This window comes from Pseudophryne corroboree, chromosome 7, assembly GCF_028390025.1.
Source record: "Pseudophryne corroboree isolate aPseCor3 chromosome 7, aPseCor3.hap2, whole genome shotgun sequence".
Lineage (NCBI taxonomy): Eukaryota > Metazoa > Chordata > Amphibia > Anura > Myobatrachidae > Pseudophryne > Pseudophryne corroboree.
Genome location: NC_086450.1, coordinates 293850346 through 293872327, shown reverse-complemented (window position 1 = coordinate 293872327; position 21982 = coordinate 293850346). Strand labels below are relative to the sequence as shown.

Sequence of the window (21982 nt, the reverse complement as noted above, 5' to 3'; positions counted from 1 at the left end):
ATGCTGGGACTCCGTAAGGACCATGGGGATTATACCAAAGCTCCCAAACGGGCGGGAGAGTGCGGATGACTCTGCTGCACCGAATGAGAGAACTCCAGGTCCTCCTCAGCCAGGGTATCAAATTTGTAGAATTTAGCAAACGTGTTTGCCCCTGACCAAGTAGCTGCTCGGCAAAGTTGTAAAGCCGAGACCCCTCGGGCAGCCGCCCAAGATGAGCCCACTTTCCTTGTGGAATGGGCTTTTACTGATTTTGGCTGTGGCAATCCTGCCACAGAATGTGCAAGCTGAATTGTACTACAAATCCAACGAGCAATCGTCTGCTTAGAAGCAGGAGCACCCAGCTTGTTGGGTGCATACAGGATAAACAGCGAGTCAGATTTTCTGACTCCAGCCGTCCTGGAAACATATATTTTCAAGGCCCTGACAACGTCAAGCAACTTAGAGTCCTCTAAGTCCCTGGTAGCCGCAGGTACCACAATAGGTTGGTTCATGTGAAATGCAGAAACCACCTTAGGTAGAAATTGAGGACGAGTCCTCAATTCCGCCCTGTCAGAATGAAAAATTAAGTAAGGGCTTTTATATGATAAAGCCGCCAATTCTGACACACGCCTGGCTGAAGCCAAGGCTAACAGCATCGACACCTTCCATGTGAGATATTTTAAGTCCACAGTGGAAAGTGGTTCAAACCAATGTGACTTTAGAAAACTCAACACCACATTGAGATCCCAAGGTGCCACTGGAGGCACAAAAGGAGGCTGTATGTGCAGCACCCCTTTTACAAATGTCTGAACTTCAGGTACTGAAGCCAGTTCTTTCTGGAAGAAAATCGACAGGGCCGAAATTTGAACCTTAATGGACCCTAATTTTAGGCCCATAGACAGTCCTGTTTGCAGGAAATGAAGGAAACGACCCAGTTGAAATTCCTCTGTAGGGGCCTTCTTGGCCTCACACCACGCAACATATTTACGCCAAATGCGGTGATAATGTTTTGCGGTTACGTCCTTCCTGGCTTTGACCAGAGTAGGGATGACTTCTTCTGGAATGCCTTTTTCCCTCAGGATCCGGCGTTCAACCGCCATGCCGTCAAACGCAGCCGCGGTAAGTCTTGGAACAGACAAGGCCCCTGCAGTAGCAGGTCCTTTCTTAGAGGTAGAGGCCACGGTTCGTCCGTGAGCATCTCTTGAAGTTCCGGGTACCAAGTCCTTCTTGGCCAATCCGGAACCACGAGTATAGTTCTTACTCCTCTCCTTCTTATGATTCTCAGTACTTTTGGTATGAGAGGCAGAGGAGGGAACACATACACTGACTGGTACACCCACGGCGTTACCAGAGCGTCCACTGCTATTGCCTGAGGGTCCCTTGACCTGGCGCAATATCTGTCCAGTTTTTTGTTTAGACGTGACGCCATCATGTCCACCTTTGGTTTTTCCCAACGGTTTACAATCAGGTGGAAGACTACTGGGTGAAGTCCCCACTCTCCCGGGTGAAGGTCGTGTCTGCTGAGGAAGTCTGCTTCCCAGTTGTCCACTCCCGGAATGAACACTGCTGACAGTGCTATCACATGATTTTCCGCCCAGCGAAGAATCCTTGCAGCTTCTGCCATTGCCCTCCTGCTTCTCGTGCCGCCCTGTCTGTTTACGTGGGCGACTGACGTGATGTTGTCCGATTGGATCAACACCGCCTGACCCTGAAGCAGAGGTTTTGCTTGACTTAGGGCATTGTAAATGGCCCTTAGTTCCAGAATGTTTATATGAAGAGATGTTTCCATGCTTGACCACAAGCCCTGGAAATTCCTTCCCTGTGTGACTGCTCCCCAGCCTCTCAGGCTGGCATCCGTGGTTACCAGGATCCAATCCTGAATGCCAAATCTGCGGCCCTCTAGTAGATGAGCACTCTGCAGCCACCACAGGAGAGACACCCTTGTCCTTGGCGACAGGGTTATCCGCTGATGCATCTGCAGATGCGATCCGGACCATTTGTCCAGTAGATCCCACTGAAACGTTCTTGCATGGAATCTTCCGAATGGAATCGCTTCGTAAGAAGCCACCATTTTTCCCAGGACCCTCGTGCACTGATGCACTGAGACCTGGCCTGGTTTTAGGAGGTTCCTGACTAGCTCGGATAACTCCCTGGCCTTCTCCTCCGGGAGAAACACCTTCTTCTGGACTGTGTCCAGAATCATTCCTAGGAACAGTAGACGTGTCGTTGGAATCGGCTGCGATTTTGGAATATTTAGAATCCACCCGTGCTGACGTAACACTACCTGAGATAGTGCTACTCCGACTTCTAACTGTTCCCTGGATCTTGCCCTTATCAGGAGATCGTCCAAGTAAGGGATAATTAAAATGCCTTTTCTTCGTAGAAGAATCATCATTTCGGCCATTACCTTGGTAAAGACCCGAGGTGCCGTGGACAATCCAAACGGCAGCGTCTGAAACTGATAATGACAGTTTTGTACTACAAACCTGAGGTACCCTTGGTGAGAAGGGTATATTGGGACGTGGAGATCAGCATCTTTGATGTCCAGAGACACCATATAGTCCCCTTCTTCCAGGTTCGCTATCACTGCTCTGAGTGACTCCATCTTGAATTTGAACCTTTTTATGTAAGTGTTCAAGGATTTCAGATTTAAAATTGGTCTCACCGAGCCGTCCGGCTTCGGTACCACAAACAGCGTGGAATAATACCCCTTTCCTTGTTGCAGAAGGGGTACCTTGATTATCACCTGCTGGGAATACAGCTTGTGAATGGCTTCCAAAACTGCCTCCCTGTCGGAGGGAGACTTTGGTAAAGCAGACTTCAGGAACCGACGAGGGGGAAAAGCCTCGAATTCCAGTTTGTACCCCTGCGATACTACCTGTAGAATCCAGGGATCCACTTGCGAGTAAGCCCACTGCGCGTTGAAATTCTTGAGACGGGCCCCCACCATATCTGAGTCTGCTTGTAAAGCCCCAGCGTCATGCTGAAGACTTGGCAGAAGCAGGGGAGGGCTTCTGCTCCTGGGAAGCGGCTGCATGGTGCAGTCTTTTTCCTCTTCCTCTGCCCCGGGGCAGAAAGGAGTGGCCTTTTGCTCGCTTGTACTTATGGGAACGAAAGGACTGAGTTTGAAAAGACGGTATCTTTTTCTGCTGCGAGGTGACTTGGGGTAAAAAGGTGGATTTTCCAGCCGTTGCCGTGGCCACCAGGTCCGATAGACCAGCCCCAAATAACTCCTCCCCTTTATACGGCAATACTTCCATGTGCCGTTTGGAATCCGCATCCCCTGACCACTGTCGCGTCCATAACGTTCTTCTGGCAGAGATGGACATAGCACTTACTCTTGATGCCAGGGTGCAAATATCCCTCTGTGCATCACGCATATATAGTAATGCATCCTTTAAATGTTCTATAGTTAACAAAATATTGTCCCTATCCAGGGTATCAATATTCTCAGTCAGGGAATCCGACCATGCGACTCAAGCACTGCACATCCAGGCTGAGGCGATTGCTGGTCGCAGTATAACACCAGTATGTGTGTATATACTTTTTAGGATATTTTCCAGCCTTCTATCAGCTGGTTCTTTGAGGGTGGCCGTATCAGGAGACGGTAACGCTACTTGTTTAGATAAACGTGTGAGCGCCTTATCTACCCTAGGGGGTGTTTCCCAACGCGCCCTAACCTCTGGCGGGAAGGGATATAATGCTAATAATTTTTTAGAAATTAGCTGTTTTTTATCGGGGGAAACCCACGCTTTATCACACACCTCATTTATTTCCTCTGACTCAGGAAAAACTATTGGTAGTTTTTTCACACCCCACATAATACCCTTCTTTGTGGTACTTGTAGTGTCAGAAAGGTTCAATGCCTCTTTCATTGCCGTGATCATGTAACGTGTGGCCCTACTGGACATTACGTTTGTCTCGTCACCGTCGACACTAGACTCAGTATCTGTGTCAGGGTCTGTGTCGACCCACTGAGGTAACGGGCGTTTTAGCGCCCCTGACGGTGTCTGAGACGCCTGGACAGGCACTAATTGATTTGCCGGCTGTCTCATGTCGTCAACAGTTTTTTGCAAATTGCTGACATTATCACTTAATTGTTTAAATACAATCATCCAGTCAGGTGTCGACTCCCTAGGGGGTGACATCACCAACACAGGCAACTGCTCCGCCTCCACATCATTTTCCTCCTCATACATGTCGACACACGCGTACCGACACACAGCACACACACCGGGAATGCTCTGATAGAGGACAGGACCCTACTTAGCCCTTTGGAGAGACAGAGGGAGAGTCTGCCAGCACACACCCAGCGCTATATATATATACAGGGATAACCTTATATAAGTGTTATTCCCTTATAGCTGCTGTTATTATCGTTATTTGCTGCCAAAAATGCCCCCCCTTCTCTTTTTTACCCTGATTCTGAAGCAGGACTGCAGGGGAGAGTCAGGGAGCCGTCCTTCCAGCGGAGCTGTGAGGGAAAATGGCGCTTGTGTGCTGAGGAGATAGGCTCCGCCCCTTCACGACGTCCTTATCTCCCGCTTTTTTGTGTAAAAATGGCAGGGGTTAAAATACATCCATATAGCCCAGGAGCTATATGTGATGTATTCTTTTTGCCACCTAAGGTATATACTGTTATATTGCGTCTCAGGGCGCTCACCCCCCAGCGCCCTGCACCCTCAGTGACCGGAGTGTGAAGTGTGCTGAGAGCAATGGCGCACAGCTGCGGTGCTGTGCGCTACCTTAGTCTGAAGACAGGATGTCTTCTGCCGCCGATTTCACCGGACCTCTTCGTCTCTTCTGGCTCTGTAAGGGGGACGGCGGCGCGGCTCCGATGACACATCCAGGCTGAACCTGTGATCGTCCCTCTGGAGCTAATGTCCAGTAGCCTAAGAAACCCGATCCACTCTGCACTCAGGTGAGTCCGTTTCTTCTCCCCTTAGTCCCACGATGCAGTGAGCCTGTTGCCAGCAGGACTCACTGAAAATAAAAAAACCTAAACTAAACTTTTATTCTAAGCAGCTCAGGAGAGCCACCTAGATTGCACCCTTCTCGGCCGGGCACAAAAATCTAACTGAGGCTTGGAGGAGGGTCATAGGGGGAGGAGCCAGTGCACACCACCTGATCCTTAAGCTTTTATTTTGTGCCCTGTCTCCTGCGGAGCCGCTATTCCCCATGGTCCTTACGGAGTCCCAGCATCCACTAGGACGTCAGAGAAATATATATTTGTTTCCACTGAAGGCAGGTTGGTACAAAAAAACCTTTGTGGAGGGTGTTTCTTGAAGGCAAACGCATAACCGTGAGATACCGCTTCTTGCACCCAGGCATCTGTGGTGGACTGCTGCCAGATCTGTGCAAAATGAAGAAGTCGGCCTCCCACCCTGGGATCTATCAGGTGGAGGCCCATACCCATCAGGCTGATGGCTTATCTTCTGGTAGCCCAATGCTTTTTAGTCTTACCAGACTTGTCAGATTGAGACTGTTTATCGTAACCCTTTCCCTTAGCTTTTCCCTGGGGCCGAAAGGGCCGAAAAGCTGGCAGTCTAGGTTTGGTTTTGTGTGTTGAAGGAAACTTCACTTTTTGAGGTCTGCTTCTGACTCCAAAATACTATTTAATTCTTTATCAAAAAGAATATCTCCAGTAAAAGGCAAAGACTCTAGAACCTTCTTGGATTCTGAGTCAGCCTTCCATGTACGTAGCCAAACAGCACTGCGAGCTGCTACTGCTGAGGCTGATGCTTGAGAGGCAATAGTACTCATATCCAAGCCTGCTTCTTTCATAAAAATAGCATCCTGTTTAATATGTGCAATATGGAATTTTTGCTCTCTAGATGCCAATGAAAGATCATTCTCCAATACATCAGCCCAGGCTGCTACTGCTTTTGCCATCGAGGCTGAAGCCATGGCTGGTCTTACAATTGCTCCAGACAAGGAGAAAATGTTTAAAAAATAAAAATAAAAACATCTATTTTCCTATCCGTAACTTAATTTAATGATGTTGAAGGCAGAGGCAATGTAGATTTTCGCGTATCCACTTTGGGAGCCACCTGCCTTTTTAAACAGCCCCCAGTTGGAAGAGGATAATGGGAATTCCATTTCTTTGGAATTCTAAACTTCTTACTGGGTATTACCCAAGCCTCTTGCATAATCTCTGTCAGCTGTTCTGACCCAGGAAATTCAGTCCTGACTGTTTTGGTACGTTTAAACACAGGTACCTTAGATACTAACAAAGGCTCTGCTGCCTCCTCTACGGACAGAATGGCTTTCATGGCACTGATTAGCTCAGGTATATCCACTGAGCTGAGACCTTCATTCTCGTCTCTGTATGCAGACCCGGAATGCGATGAATCCTCATTCTCAGACGAGTCCCCATCTGAAACATGTGTAGACTGTGAAGATGTTGTTTTATGTTGGGTGATTCACTTTCCACAGGCCTTTCAGCCTGTCTGTTGAAAGGCTGCAGATTCCTGAACTGGATGTGATAAACCCCAGAGGGAATGCATGTAAGGGTAAACAGGGTAACCTATCCCTGGTATAGGAGCTGGCATTATCCGCTCAGCTACATTGGATTATGCCTGTGCAAAGAAGCCCAAGGGGGTTCAACTTGAACCTGTGCCTGCCTTGGATTATTAAGGAGGCTTTGGTGAAAACTAAAACAATTGCACATAATCCATTTTAAACCAGATCCTGAGAGGTTAACCCAGCTTTGCAAGACAAACATGAAATTAGTGTTGGTGCAGCTGTGGAGAGTGTATCCTCCTCACCCATGCCTCTCTTAGACATGATAAACAAATCACACACCTGTACAGTATTAACTACACAATTTGTGACTGAAATCACTTTCAGTCACAAATTTGTGACTGAAAAACTTGTTAAAGTGACATACAATCCAATCCCTACCTGCTTTGCACCAGCATTGAGGATTGGTATATACACAGAAACTGATAGAAATAGTGAAGTCAGCAATCACACTAGCAATCAGCCACAGGTTATACATTAGTATAATAAGCAATATGAGCACATATTCAACTACAGACACATTTCAAAGTATGTAGGAGAAATATATTACTGCGTTACCTTATATAGGACTTTAAACGTATTCAGTCGAACAGCGAAAGAAAACAGCAGCAATAGTTTACAGACTTATATGCATCAGGCACTTATCCAACTACTCGTACTTAATGGTAGGTAGAGACTTAGCACTATATCACCCGGCTCAGGAGAGTGGGATACAGGGAGACTTCACCACGCTTCCAGAATCGATCAATACCGTTAGACGCCAATAGTGTGCAGAAACGCTCAGTGAATCTACAGTGAACACAGACGCACCAGTCACACAGCCGCCTATGCTGCGACTGGGCCCTTTAGATATACAGCGTCTCAGATGGAAGCTGGAAAACAGTTCATGGCGGGAAACTCTGAGGAAACTGGTCATGAACTGGGGGGAGGTGCGACCAGGGGAGCGGCTTACTCCCCACTGCTGACATTAACCCCAGGGCTTGCAGCCTCACACTAATCCCTGAAGCCTATGATCTCTGGTGGCTAGCGCTGATGCACCCAAGGTGGCAGCCGCATTAGCGGCTGTTCGGTAGTCTCCTTCCCGAAAAAGTGCAGTTGTGTCTTGCGCCTCCCCTGCTAAGCGGAACTGATGCCTTACATTCTCCCCGTGCTCCGGCAACAGCCTACTGACGTGAGCTGAACTTGTTAGTACATCCTACACAGACGCCCGCCGAAACAGTCGTCGCGACCCGGCCGAGAGTTGTTGGAGTGACTCAAAGGTGCGTGTAAGACTATAAAAATAAATTAAACAACGAGCTTATGGCTGCCAAAATCAGCAGCCGAAAGATCGTGGTCCGGCTCCGGCCGCACCAACAAGAAAACTGAATTGCCTGAGCCAGGAGTCGGGGATATGGTGGACTGGCCCGTTGCATTCTGGGAGGCCAAAGCTTTTGATCGTTGGTGCCAATCTGACGCTACCTCATATCCCAATGTTTATCCTGTGGATAATTTGTGGACCCAGAAGAAAGGTTGGTTGAGTCTGCACAGGATCACTTGGTTAAATTGATATAATGAGTGCTATAGCTCTAATCAAAATGCAATCAAAACCAACATCTGGCCATGTCATAAATTAAATAATTAATATTCGGCGCTGGGTTGGCGGTGCTCCCAGAAATAGTTCAGTAAACTATTTGGAAAAGTAGAGAATGGTTCCCGTATAGTACCGGAGCCAAAAAGAAAAAAGAAAGACTATGTGTCTCTTCTGGGGCACACTTTTGTTGAAAATTATGAAAAAATGTAAGGTTTAAAATGTATGTTTATTATATATCCTCTTAAAATAATGGCTATAAGGCAAAAAGAATAATAACAACTAAGTAAATTATTTTTATCAATCCATCAGAATAAACATCAATTGATGTGATTGCTACAAATCTGGAATGGTAGCTCAGTGAGCGAAAATATATATGTGTCCCCAAATATTGACAAATAAATAATGATCTCTTCTCCTGAATATGGAATAATATAAACTCAGATAACGATATCACAGGAAGAAAGAGAAAACGTGAAATAGGATATATGCCGGGCTCCACAAAAATGCTAATTGAATATGGAATGTATTGCTTAGTTCTAGGTCCTGTGTCCTTGGTTTGGATAAAAATACCTGCAGTACCTGGTATTCTCTGGTGGTCTCCCACCCAGGTACTGACCTGGCCCACAGTGCTTTTATTTATTTATTATTTATTAGCAGTTTCTTATATAGCGCAGCATATTCCGTTGAGCTTTACAATTAGAACAACAATTATAGAACAAAACTGGGCAAAGACAGACAGACAGAGGTAGGAAGGCCCTGCTCGCAAGCTTAAAATCTATACAATCTATAGGGAAATAGGCATTGATACACAAGGATAGATGCTACCTGTTACATAATGGTTCCCCAGGTTCCTAGGTTCTTAATGGGTTGTATATGATATGATCACCCAGCAATGTTGGAAGACAAAATGTGAGTTTATGTGGACTGTACAGAGGGGATGTAACTTGATAGGGAAGCTGTGAAGGTTGTGTGTGTGGGTCTGAAATTTGGTAGGCTTGTCTGAAGAGATGAGTTTTCAGAGAACGTTTAAAGGTTTGGAGACTAGAGGAGAGTCTTATTGTGCGTGGGAGTGCATTCCCCAGAGTGGGTGAAGCCCGGGTAAAGTCCTGTAATTTTGAGTGGGAACAGGTAATACATGTGGATGAGAGACGCAGATCTTGTGCAGAGCGGAGAGGTCTGGTAGGGAGATATTTTGAGATGAGTGAGGAGATGTATGATGGTGCAGTTTGGTTAATAGCCTTGTATGTAAGTAAAAGTATTTTATATTTGACACGGTAGAATACCGGTAACCAATAGAGGGACTGACAGATCGGATCAGCAGATGAAAAACGTCTGGTGAGGAAGATTAGCCTCGCAGCTGCATTTAAAATGGATTGAAGTGGTGATAGCCTATGTTTGGGAAGACCAGTAAGGAGACTATTACAATAATCAATGCGGGAGATGATGAGTGCATGGATTAGAGTTTTTGCAGGGTCTTGTGTAAGATAAGGGCGTATTTTGGATATGTTTTTAAGGTGCATGTAACATGATTTAGAGACAGATTGAATGTGTGGAACAAAGGACAGTTCAGAGTCAAGGGTGACACCTAGGCAACGAGCTTGTGGGGTGGGGTGGATAGTTGCATTGTCAACAGTTATAGAGATATCAGGTTGGTAACTACTCTTAGCTGGTGGGAAAATAATTAACTCGGTTTTGGAAATGTTGAGTTTGAGGTGGCGAGATGACATCCAAGATGAAATGGCAGACAGGCATCTAGTGACACGAGCCAATACTGGTGGTGACAAATCTGGGGAGGATAGGTAGATTTGAGTATCATCAGCATACAAATGATACTGAAATCCAAAGGAGCTGATTAGTTTACCAAGAGAGGAGGTATAGATTGAGAAAAGCAGAGGACCTAAGACTGAGCCTTGCGGTACTCCAACTGATAGAGGTAGAGAAGAGGAGGTAGAATCAGAGAAGTGAACACTGAAAGAGCGATTAGATAGGTAGGATGAGAACCAAGAAAGGGCTGTGTCCTGAAGACCTAGGGATTGTAGTGTTTGTATGAGAAGAGAGTGGTCAACAGTGTCAAAAGCAGCAGAGAGATCTAGAAGAATAAGTAGCGTGTAATGGCCTTTTGATCTAGCAGTGACTAGATCATTCACTACTTTGGTCAGTGCCGTCTCTGTGGAGTGTTGGGCACGAAAGCCTGACTGAAGTGGGTCCAATAAGTTGTGCGAGTTAAGAAAGTGTGTAAGGCGAGTGTAGGCAAGCCTCTCAAGTAGCTTGGAGGGACTGGGTAGCTGAGAAATGGGACGGTAGTTAGAGAGTGTGTTTGGGTCAGAGTTGTGTTTTTTTAGAATGGGAGTAATGACTGCATGTTTAAACAGAGAGGGAAAGATACCAGTAGAGAGAGAGAGAGATTACAGATTTTAGTTAAGGTTGGTATAAGCACAGGAGACAAAGTTTTACTGACCTGTGAGGGTATAGGATCAAGAGGAGAGGTAGTGGAGTAGGAGGATGAAAAGAGTGTTGATACTTCATCTTCACTTGTGGGATCAAATGAAGAGAAAGTGCCAGAGGGTTCAGGTAGGGAATTGAGCAGGTCACTGGCTGAGTTAGAGCATACCATTTCATCTTGGATTTTATCAATCTTATCCTTGAAGTAGGAAGCAAGTTCTTGTGCACGGATAGTAGCTAGTGGGGGAGGTGAGGGAGGGTAAAGAAGTGATTTAAATGTATTAAAAAGTCGCTTGGGGTTGTTGGCATGATAAGAGATGAGAGATTGGAAATATGTTTGTTTGGCAGTGTCCAGGGCCTGACGATAGGAGTGGTAGGTAGTCTTATATGTGAGAAAGTCACTTGGATTCTGAGATTTCCGCCACTGACGTTCTACTTTACGTGACAGTTTTTGTAGGTGTCATGTTGATTTAGAGTGCCATGGTTGGCATCTAAGCCTACATGGAGTGTGATGGGTAGCTGGAGCAACTTCATCAAGGGCACTCTCTAGGGTCTGGAGCAGGTGTGATACAGCAGTGTCAGGTGTAGTAAATGTAGAGATTGGTGAAACAGTTGTTGCAGAGAAGTGGAAAGTTGTTGAAAATGTATATTGTTAGTATTTCTGTGGGTTAGAGGAGGCTTGCTTGGTTTTAGTGTCCTAGAATTTAAAGTAATAGAAGAGATTGTGAAGGTGATCAGGTTGTGATCAGAGAGAGGGAAAGGAGTGTTAGTGAATTCGGAAACTGAGCAGAGCCTGGTGAACACAAGATCAAGGCAGTGGCCCTCCTGGTGAGTAGAGGAGTCGGACCATTGGGTTAGGCCAAGAGAGGAGGTTAGAGAGAGGAGTTTGGATGCATGTACAGATTGTGGACTGTCAAGAGCTATATTGAAATCGCCCATAATGATGGTGGAGATGTCAGAGGATAAGAAGTGTGGGAGCCAGGCAGAGAAATCTTCTAGAAATTGTTGTTTAGGGTGCCCAGGAGGGCGATAGATAGCTGCAACACGCAGAGAGAAGGGGGTGAAAATCCTGATAGAGTGAACTTCAAATGAGGTGAATGCGAGTGATGGAACCTGAGGTAGAACAGTGTATGTGAAAAACTGTGACAGTAAGATTCCGACCCCACCACCTTTACTATTATTAGGCCTAGATGTGTGTGAGAAGTGGAAACCACCATGTGACAGTGCTGCAGGGGAGGCAGTGTCTGATTGTGTGAGCCATGTTTCTGTTATAGTCAGCAGATTAAAGTTGTGAGATATGAAGAGGTCATGGATGGATGTTAATTTGTTACAAACAGAGCGTGCATTCAATAAGGCACATTTTAGTGATTTGGAGGGGGATGGGAGACACGTGATATTTATGAGGTTAGATGGATTTCTTTGTTGTTTTGAGACAGCAGAGTGTGAGAGGGAAAGGTGGTTGGGGCCTGGATTTGGTGATATGTCACCAGCTAATAAAAGCAGAAGAGTGAGATAAATATTGGTGGATGTTTGCGAGTGTTTATTGTGGTGGCCAATTGTGGTTGTCAAAGTACTTGCAGAGAGGAAAGTATAAATCTCATGAGTGTTTAGAAGAGGGGAGTGGAGAATAGAAGCTGTAATGTGTACAGAGGGGCGAGTTTCAGGGTGAGTGTAGAATGTGTTAAATTTGGTGAGAATTCCATGAATTGAAATTAGAAACAGTAGTTTGATGAACATGCTGAGGTTGTTTGTGTTTTATGGGTTAAGTGGCGTTAGAGTAAGTTGTTAAAATAAGAATTTACTTACCGATAATTCTATTTCTCATAGTCCGTAGTGGATGCTGGGGACTCCGAAAGGACCATGGGGAATAGCGGCTCCGCAGGAGACTGGGCACAAAGTAAAAGCTTTAGGACTAGCTGGTGTGCACTGGCTCCTCCCCCTATGACCCTCCTCCAAGCCTCAGTTAGGATACTGTGCCCGGACGAGCGTACACAATAAGGAAGGATTTTGAATCCCGGGTAAGACTCATACCAGCCACACCAATCACACCGTACAACTTGTGATCTGAACCCAGTTAACAGCATGATAACAGAAGGAGCCTCTGAAAAGATGGCTCACAACAACAATAACCCGATTTTTGTAACAATAACTATGTACAAGTAATGCAGACAATCCGCACTTGGGATGGGCGCCCAGCATCCACTACGGACTAGGAGAAATAGAATTATCGGTAAGTAAATTCTTATTTTCTCTAACGTCCTAGTGGATGCTGGGGACTCCGAAAGGACCATGGGGATTATACCAAAGCTCCCAAACGGGCGGGAGAGTGCGGATAACTCTGCAGCACCGAATGAGAGAACTCCAGGTCCTCCTCAGCCAGGGTATCAAATTTGTAGAATTTAGCAAACGTGTTTGCCCCTGACCAAGTAGCTGCTCAGCAAAGTTGTAAAGCCGAGACCCCTCGGGCAGCCGCCCAAGATGAGCCCACTTTCCGTGTGGAATGGGCTTTTACAGATTTTGGCTGTGGCAGGCCTGCCACAGAATGTGCAAGCTGAATTGTACTACAAATCCAACGAGTAATCGTCTGCTTAGAAGCAGGAGCACCCAGCTTGTTGGGTGCATACAGGATAAACAGCGAATCAGATTTCCCGACTCCAGCCGTCCTGGAACATATATTTTCAGGGCCCTGACTACGTCCAGCAACTTGGAATCCTCCAAGTCCCTAGTAGCCGCAGGCACCACAATAGGCTGGTTTAAGTGAAATGCTGAAACCACCTTAGGGAGAAATTGAGGACGAGTCCTCAATTCTGCCCTGTCCGTATGAAAAATTAGGTAAGGGCTTTTATAGGATAAAGCCGCCAATTCTGAGACACGCCTGGCTGAAGCCAGGGCTAACAGCATTACCACTTTCCATGTGAGATATTTTAAGTCCACAGTGGTGAGTGGTTCAAACCAATGTGATTTTAGGAATCCCAAAACTACATTGAGATCCCAAGGTGCCACTGGAGGCACAAAAGGAGGCTGTATATGCAGTACTCCCTTGACAAACGTCTGAACTTCCGGAATAGAAGCCAGTTCTTTTTGGAAGAATATTGACAGGGCCGAAATTTGAACCTTAATGGACCCTAATTTGAGGCCCATAGACAGTCCTGTTTGCAGGAAATGCAGGAAACGACCCAGTTGAAATTCCTCTGTAGGGGCCTTCCTGGCCTCGCACCACGCAACATATTTACGCCAAATACGGTGATAATGTTGTATGGTTACATCCTTCCTGGCTTTGATCAGGGTAGGGATGACTTCATCCGGAATGCCTTTTTCCTTCAGGATCCGGCGTTCAACCGCCATGCCGTCAAACGCAGCCGCGGTAAGTCTTGGAACAGACATGGTCCCTGCTGGAGCAGGTCCTTTCTTAGAGGTAGAGGCCACGGGTCTTCCGTGAGCATCTCTTGAATTTCCGGGTACCAAGTCCTTCTTGGCCAATCCGGAGCCACGAGTATAGTCTTTACTCCTCTCCTTCTTATGATTCTCAGTACTTTTGGTATGAGAGGAAGAGGAGGGAACACATACACTGACTGGTACACCCACGGTGTTACCAGAGCGTCCACAGCTATTGCCTGAGGGTCCCTTGACCTGGCGCAATATCTGTTCAGTTTTTTGTTGAGGCGGGACGCCATCATGTCCACCTTTGGTTTTTCCCAACGGTTCACAATCATGTGGAAGACTTCTGGGTGAATTCCCCACTCCCCCGGGTGAAGATCGTGTCTGCTGAGGAAGTCTGCTTCCCAGTTGTCCACTCCCGGAATGAACACTGCTGACAGCGCTATCACATGATACTCCGCCCAGCGAAGAATCCTTGCCACTTCCATCATTGCCCTCCTGCTTCTCGTGCCGCCCTGTCCGTTTACGTGGGCGACTGCCGTGATGTTGTCCGACTGGATCAACACCGGCTGACCCCGAAGCAGAGGTCTTGCCTGACTTAGGGCATTGTAAATGGCCCTTAGTTCCAGGATATTTATGTGAAGTGACGTTTCCATGCTTGACCACAAGCCCTGGAAATTTCTTCCCTGTGTGACTGCTCCCCAGCCTCTCAGGCTGGCATCCGTGGTCACCAGGACCCAATCCTGAATGCCGAATCTGCGGCCCTCTAGGAGATGAGCACTCTGTAACCACCACAGGAGAGACACCCTTGTCCTTGGAGACAGGGTTATCCGCTGATGCATTTGAAGATGCGATCCGGACCATTTGTCCAGCAGATCCCACTGAAAAGTTCTTGCGTGGAATCTGCCGAATGGAATCGCTTCGTAAGAAGCCACCATCTTTCCCAGGACCCTTGTGCATTGATGTACTGACACTTGGCCTGGTCTTAGGAGGTTCCTGACTAGGTCGGATAACTCCTTGGCTTTCTCCTCCGGGAGAAACACCTTTTTCTGTACTGTGTCCAGAATCATCCCTAGGAACAGCAGACGTGTCGTCGGAATCAGCTGCGATTTTGGAATATTTAGAATCCATACGTGCTGTCGTAGTACTACTTGAGATAGTGCTACTCCGACCTCTAACTGTTCTCTGGACCTTGCCCTTATCAGGAGATAAGGGCAAGGGATAATTAAGACGCCTTTTCTTCGAAGAAGAATCATCATTTCGGCCATTACCTTGGTAAAGACCCGGGGTGCCGTGGACAATCCAAACGGCAGCGTCTGAAACTGATAGTGAAAGTTCTGTACCACAAACCTGAGGTACCTTTGGTGAGAAGGGCAAATTGGGACATGGAGGCATCCTTGATGTCCAGAGACACCATATAGTCCCCTTCTTCCAGGTTCGCTATCACTGCTCTGAGTGACTCCATCTTGAACTTGAACCTTTTTATGTAAGTGTTCAAGGATTTCAGATTTAAAATGGGTCTCACCGAGCCGTCCGGCTTCGGTACCACAAACAGCGTGGAATAATACCCCTTTCCCTGTTGTAGGAGGGGTACCTTGATTATCACCTGCTGGGAATACAGCTTGTGAATGGCTTCCAATACCGCCTCCCTGTCGGGGGGAGACGTTGGTAAAGCAGACTTCAGGAATCGGCGAGGGGGAGACGTCTCGAATTCCAATTTGTACCCCTGAGATACTACCTGCAGGATCCAGGGGTCCACTTGCGAGTGAGCCCACTGCGCGCTGAAATTCTTGAGACGGGCCCCCACCGTGCCTGAGTCCGCTTGTAAGGCCCCAGCGTCATGCTGAGGACTTGGCAGAAGCGGGGGAGGGCTTCTGTTCGTGGGAAGAGGCTGTTTGCTGCAGTCTTTTTCCCTTTCCTCTGCCCCGGGGCAGATATGAGTGGCCTTTTGCCCGCATGCCCTTATGGGGACGAAAGGACTGAGCCTGAAAAGACGGTATCTTTTTCTGCTGCGAGGTGACTTGGGGTAAAAAGGTGGATTTTCCAGCCGTTGCCGTGGCCACCAGGTCCGATAGACCGACCCCAAATAACTCCTCCCCTTTATACGGCAATACTTCCATATGCCGTTTGGAATCCGCATCCCCTGACCACTGTCGCGTCCATAATCCTCTTCTGGCAGAAATGGACATCGCACTTACTCTTGATGCCAGAGTGCAAATATCCCTCTGTGCATCTCGCATATATAGAAATGCATCCTTTAAATGCTCTATAGTCAATAATATATTGTCCCTGTACAGGTATTAACTGATTTACCGGCCGTCTCATGTCGTCAACAGTCTTTTGTAAAGTGCCGACACTATCACGTAATTCTTTCCATAAGACCATCCACTCAGGTGTCGACTCCCTAGGGGGTGACATCACTAACACAGGCAATTGCTCCGCCTCCACACCATTTTCCTCCTCATACATGTCGACACAGCGTACCGACACACAGCACACACACAGGGAATGCTCTGACAGAGGACAGGACCCCACTAGCCCTTTGGGGAGACAGAGGGAGAGTTTGCCAGCACACACCAGAGCGCTATATATATATATATATATATATATATATATATATATATACACACATACATACACATACAGGGATAACCTTATATAAGTGTTTTTCCCTAATATAGCTGCTGTATATATTAATATGCCAATTTAGTGCCCCCCCTCTCTTGTTTTACCCTGTTTCTGTAGTGCAGGACTGCAGGGGAGAGTCAGGGAGCCTTCCTCCAACGGAGCCGTGAGGAAAAAATGGCGCTTGTGTGCTGAGGAGATAGGCTCCGCCCCTTTTTCGGCGGCCTTTCTCCCGCTTTTTTGTGGAAAACTGGCAGGGGTTAAATACATCCATATAGCCCAGGAGCTATATGTGATGTATTTTTAGCCATTTAAGGTATTTTCATTGCGTCCCAGGGCGCCCCCCCCAGCGCCCTGCACCCTCAGTGACCGGAGTGTGAAGTGTGCTGAGAGCAATGGCGCACAGCTGCGGTGCTGTGCGCTACCTTATTGAAGACAGGACGTCTTCTGCCGCCGATTTTCCGGACCTCTTCACTCTTCTGGCTCTGTAAGGGGGCCGGCGGCGCGGCTCCGGGACCCATCCATGGCTGGGCCTATGATCGTCCCTCTGGAGCTAATGTCCAGTAGCCTAAGAAGCCCAATCCACTCTGCACGCAGGTGAGTTCGCTTCTTCTCCCCTTAGTCCCTCGATGCAGTGAGCCTGTTGCCAGCAGGTCTCACTGAAAATAAAAAAACCTATTTAAACTTTTACTCTAAGCAGCTCAGGAGAGCCACCTAGATTGCACCCTTCTCGTTCGGGCACAAAATCTTAACTGAGGCTTGGAGGAGGGTCATAGGGGGAGGAGCCAGTGCACACCAGCTAGTCCTAAAGCTTTTACTTTGTGCCCAGTCTCCTGCGGAGCCGCTATTCCCCATGGTCCTTTCGGAGTCCCCAGCATCCACTAGGACGTTAGAGAAAGCAAGTTACTTTTTCTTGATGTTTTTAAATGTTTGTTCAACTGTTTTTTTTAACTGTTCGGATAACACACTTATTAATTCCACACTTAATAAATTCCAGCAAGCTACCCCCAGCAAGCTGACCCCTTAACTGACTCTAAGGAAATACTGTCTCTGATTAGGAACAGGCCTACCTCTGAACATTTGGTCACCTGATTGAAATGCTAATTGATCATAGAACAAATTGCACAGGGTGGGTCAACAGACTAAAACTACTCTAGCTATTCACAATCAATTCAATCACATACATAGGAAATTTCAAGAAAAACATCACATACATTCAAATATAAGATGTGGTTTGCACGCAGCATGTGTGTCAGTCTGAGCCTGGTAGCATAGTAGCAATGATTTCACATAAATTCAAATAGAAGATGTGGTTTGCACGCAGCATGTGTGTCAGTCTGAGCCTGGCTTCCAAGATCAGATGAGGTTGGGCATACTCAGTGTGGTTTGACCGCAGGTAGATATATCACACCTGATAACACTGGGAACCATGTATTGTGGGATCTGAGGGAAATCCCAGCTTTCCTGTATGGTTGCTGGGTGCTCATAAATCAAAAATACAAAAAACACCTGTGGTACCTGGTATTCGCTGAGGGTCTCCCAACCAGGTACTAACCCGGCCCACAGTGCCTGGTTTCCAAAAAATTATAATCAGGCAAAATTATACATTCAGTGTGATTTGACCATAGGTGAAAAAAAATCACACCTAGGGGCTGCTGAAAAACATGTGGGAAACATGTGCACTGAGGACCATAAGGGTCTGATCGGAGATATCTGTATGAATTCCCCACGTTTTATGGGGTGTACTAAATGGATGATAGTATATTACTACTGCAAACAGGTTTAGTGATAGTGAATCAGGTCTGATGTTGGACACCATTTCTGCTTTTTTATCATCTGCCTGGGCATCGAATGAGAAAATGAGAGGGTGGTGAGAAACGACACTGAAACAGAAGGAAGATAGAGGAAAACTTCTGCTGTCCTGTTTTATGACACAATGGTGCTCTATTTAAATAATGCCTTGCAGAGCCACCAAAAATTTTTGAACAGGATGAGAGGGAGTTCCAGAAATCCCATATAAATGCAGTGTATCAATTGTCACTGTCAGAACGAGGAAATACTCGTATCTATGAAAAAGGTGATTAAATATATGGAAAAATATATTGTGCATATACAAAAACCAAAATAAGGGCTGAACCTATCAAAAAGCAAAAAAACATATAAGTAAATCAATGGTATGCATTAATTAATGATATATCCTGGACATTGTTGCGGCTCTTAGGTAAATGTGGGCATATTTCCATATTGTCGTCCAACCCTGGTTTGTGCTGAGAGAATGCTTTTGTGTTTATCGCATAAAGAAGGTCCCATAAATGGTTAATCCCAAAACGTAGCAAGAAACAGTTTACCAGGGAGACGGGTCCGACGGGAGGTCAGAGGAAACCACCAAACCTACTGATAGATGGAGGGGTAGAATACCCCCCTGAGTCGCTGGATGCCGCTTCTAAGTGTCCGTGATGACAGGTGAGCCCAGCTGTGAGACGCCGGTATCCGCGGTGCGTCGACCGTAAGTTCGGAAACCCGGAACCGGAAGCGACGCGCGTTTCGCTCGGGGGAGCTTGTTCACTGATTGACCTGCGGTCAAACCACACTGAGTATGCCCAACCTCGTCTGATCTTGGAAGCCAAGCACTGTGGGCCAGGTCAGTACCTGGGTGGGAGACCACCAGAGAATACCAGGTACTGCAGGTATTTTTATCCAAACCAAGGACACAGGACCTAGAACTAAGCAATACATTCCATATTCAATTAGCATTTTTGTGGAGCCCGGCATAAATCCTATTTCACGTTTTCGCTTTCTTCCTGTGATATAATTATCTGAGTTTATATTATTCCATATTCAGGAGAAGAGATCATTATTTATTTGTCAATATTTGGGGACACATATATATTTTCGCTCACTGAGCTACCATGCCAGATTTGTAACAATCACATCAATTGATGTTTATTCTGATGGATTGATAAAAATAATTTACTTAGTTGTTATTTCTCTTTTTGCCTTATAGCCATTATTTTAAGAGGGTATATAATAAAAGTTACATTTTAAACCTTACATTTTTTCATAATTTTCAACAAAAGTGTGCCCCAGAAGAGACACAGTCTTTCTTTTTTCTCTTTGGCTCCGGTACTATACGGGAACCATTCTCTAATTTGTGGACCCTGCAGGAGAAAGTGGTGATAATACAGTAGATGTCAAATTAACAGCTAAAAATGACCATACTGTACATCATAAATAGGCCCATAACAAAACGGTGTCTTATGTATAGCTGAAGGCGGGACAGAATCAAAGTACAGTAGATTGAAAGATTTCATTGAAGTAAGGCAGTAAACATCAAACTACAGTATTAACAGAAATTCAGCATAAACGCATCATATATTTGCATATTTTCTTAGGCAAGTAAAATGCCTTTCAGGAATAACTTGAATTGTATTACCTGTTATAACGCAAACAAGAGAGGGAAGGTTGGTTCCATTCCTGATAAACATGTCATAGTCTGAGGAAACAAAGCGATAACTAGTAAATACAGTATAATATCCTGGCAGCCACTGCTGATTTGCAAGGCTAAAGCACCCCTAAAGCTAGTGTATTACAATATTGTGCAAGATGTGTAAGCAGCTTCACTAGCATCTTCAGGTAACACATTTTTTCATGTCTTTCACTTATTATTTCACTATTAGTTCCTTCAAACAGAATTAGTTTTCTTAGCTTTGCCAAAACCTTCACGTAGAAAAGGGACAAAGTGAGTTAAATTGATTTCATCGGAGATATTTAAGCACAAGATAAAAAATAGGATTTTAATACCTACCGGTAAATCCTTTTCTCTTAGTCCGTAGAGGATGCTGGGGTCACTTCAAGAACCATGGCGTATAGACGGGATCCGCAGGAGACATGGGCACTTTAAGACTTTCAAAGGGGTGTGAATTGGCTCCTCCCTCTATGCCTCTCCTCCAGTTATAGGAACTGTGCCCAGGGAGACTGACATTTCGAGGAAAAGGATTTATTGTTAAACTAAGGTGAGATACATACCAGCTCACACCTCAAGCATGCTGTACAACATGGCATTCAACACAACGCAAATCAACGGCATGAACAACATCAGCAACAGGCTGACTATAAACGCAACACAACATGTGTGTAACCATAACTAATAACTGCAGATACAGTACGCACTGGGACGGGCGCCCAGCATCCCCTACGGATTAAGCGAAAAGGCTTTACCGGTAGGTATTAAAATCCTATTTTCTCATACGTCCTAGAGGATGCTGGGGTCACTTCAAGAACCATGGGGTTATACCAAAGCTCTAGAACGGGCGGGAGAGTGCGGATGACTCTGCAGCACCGATTGACCAAACATGAGGTCCTCATCAGCCAGGGTATCAAACTTGTAGAACTTCGCAAAGGTGTTTGAACCCGACCAAGTAGCCGCTCGGCAAAGTTGTAATGCCGAGACCCCCCGGGCAGCCGCCCAGGACGAGCCCACCTTTCTGGTAGAATGGGCCTTCACAGAGTTCGGTAACGGCAATCCAGCCGTAGAATGAGCCTGCTGAATCGTATGACAGATCCAGCGCACAATAGTCTGCTTGGAAGCAGGAGCCCCAATTTTGTTGTGCGCATACAGGACAAACAGAGCCTCCGTTTTCCTAAACTGAGCCGTTCTGGCCACATACATTTTCAAAGCTCTGACCACGTCGAGAAACTTTGATTCCAGCAAGGCGTCAGTAGCCACTGGCACCACAATAGGTTGGTTCAAGTGGAACGACGAAACCACTTTCGGCAGAAACTGCTGACAAGTCCGCAACTCTGCTCTATCTTCATGGAAGATCAAATAAGGGCTCTTGTGAGACAAGGCCGCCAATTCAGCATGACCACCTTCCAAGTGAGAAATTGCAACTCCACCTTTTGTAAAGATTCAAACCAATGAGATTGAAGGAATTGCAACACCACGTAGAGATCCCACGGTGCCACAGGGGGCACAAAGGGAGGTTGGATGTGCAACACGCCTTTCACAAAAGTCTGAACTTCTGGAAGGGAGGCCAATTGTTTTTGGAAGAAAACCGATAAGGCTGAAATTTGTACTTTAATGGAGCCCAACTTTAGGTCCGCATCCACAGCGGCTTGTAGAAAATGGAGAAAACATCCTTACTGAAATTCTTCCATAGGAGCCTTCTTGGATTCACACCAAGACACATATTTTCTCCAAATACGGTGGTAATATTTAGACGTTACTCCTTTCCTGGCCTGAATAAGAGTGGGGATGACTTCTTTGGGAATACCCTTTCGGGCTAGGATCCGGCGTTCAACCTCCAAGCCGTCAAACGAAGTCGCGGTAATTCTTGGAACACGCACGGCCCCTGCTGTAACAGATCCTCCCTCAGAGGAAGAGGCCAGGGATCTCTTATGAGTAATTCCTGAAGATCTGGATACCAAGCCCTCCTTGGCCAGTCTGGAACAATGAGGATCGCTTGA

At 46.3% G+C, this 21982-nt stretch overlaps 1 protein-coding gene and 1 pseudogene across 5 annotated transcripts in view; one reads left to right on the top strand and one right to left on the bottom strand.

Moving 5' to 3' along the window:
• ALG1 (ALG1 chitobiosyldiphosphodolichol beta-mannosyltransferase) overlaps nucleotides 1-21982 on the bottom strand; it is a 190351-nt gene that overhangs the window by 63364 nt on the left and 105005 nt on the right. For all 5 annotated transcript variants that reach the window (XM_063934235.1, XM_063934234.1, XM_063934233.1 and 2 more), the window contains one exon: nucleotides 19950-20009. In XM_063934235.1, the coding sequence (XP_063790305.1) occupies nucleotides 19950-20009 (60 nt within the window). The remainder of the gene's footprint in view (nucleotides 1-19949; nucleotides 20010-21982) is intronic.
• Nucleotides 19089-19206, top strand: LOC134947367 (5S ribosomal RNA; annotated as a pseudogene).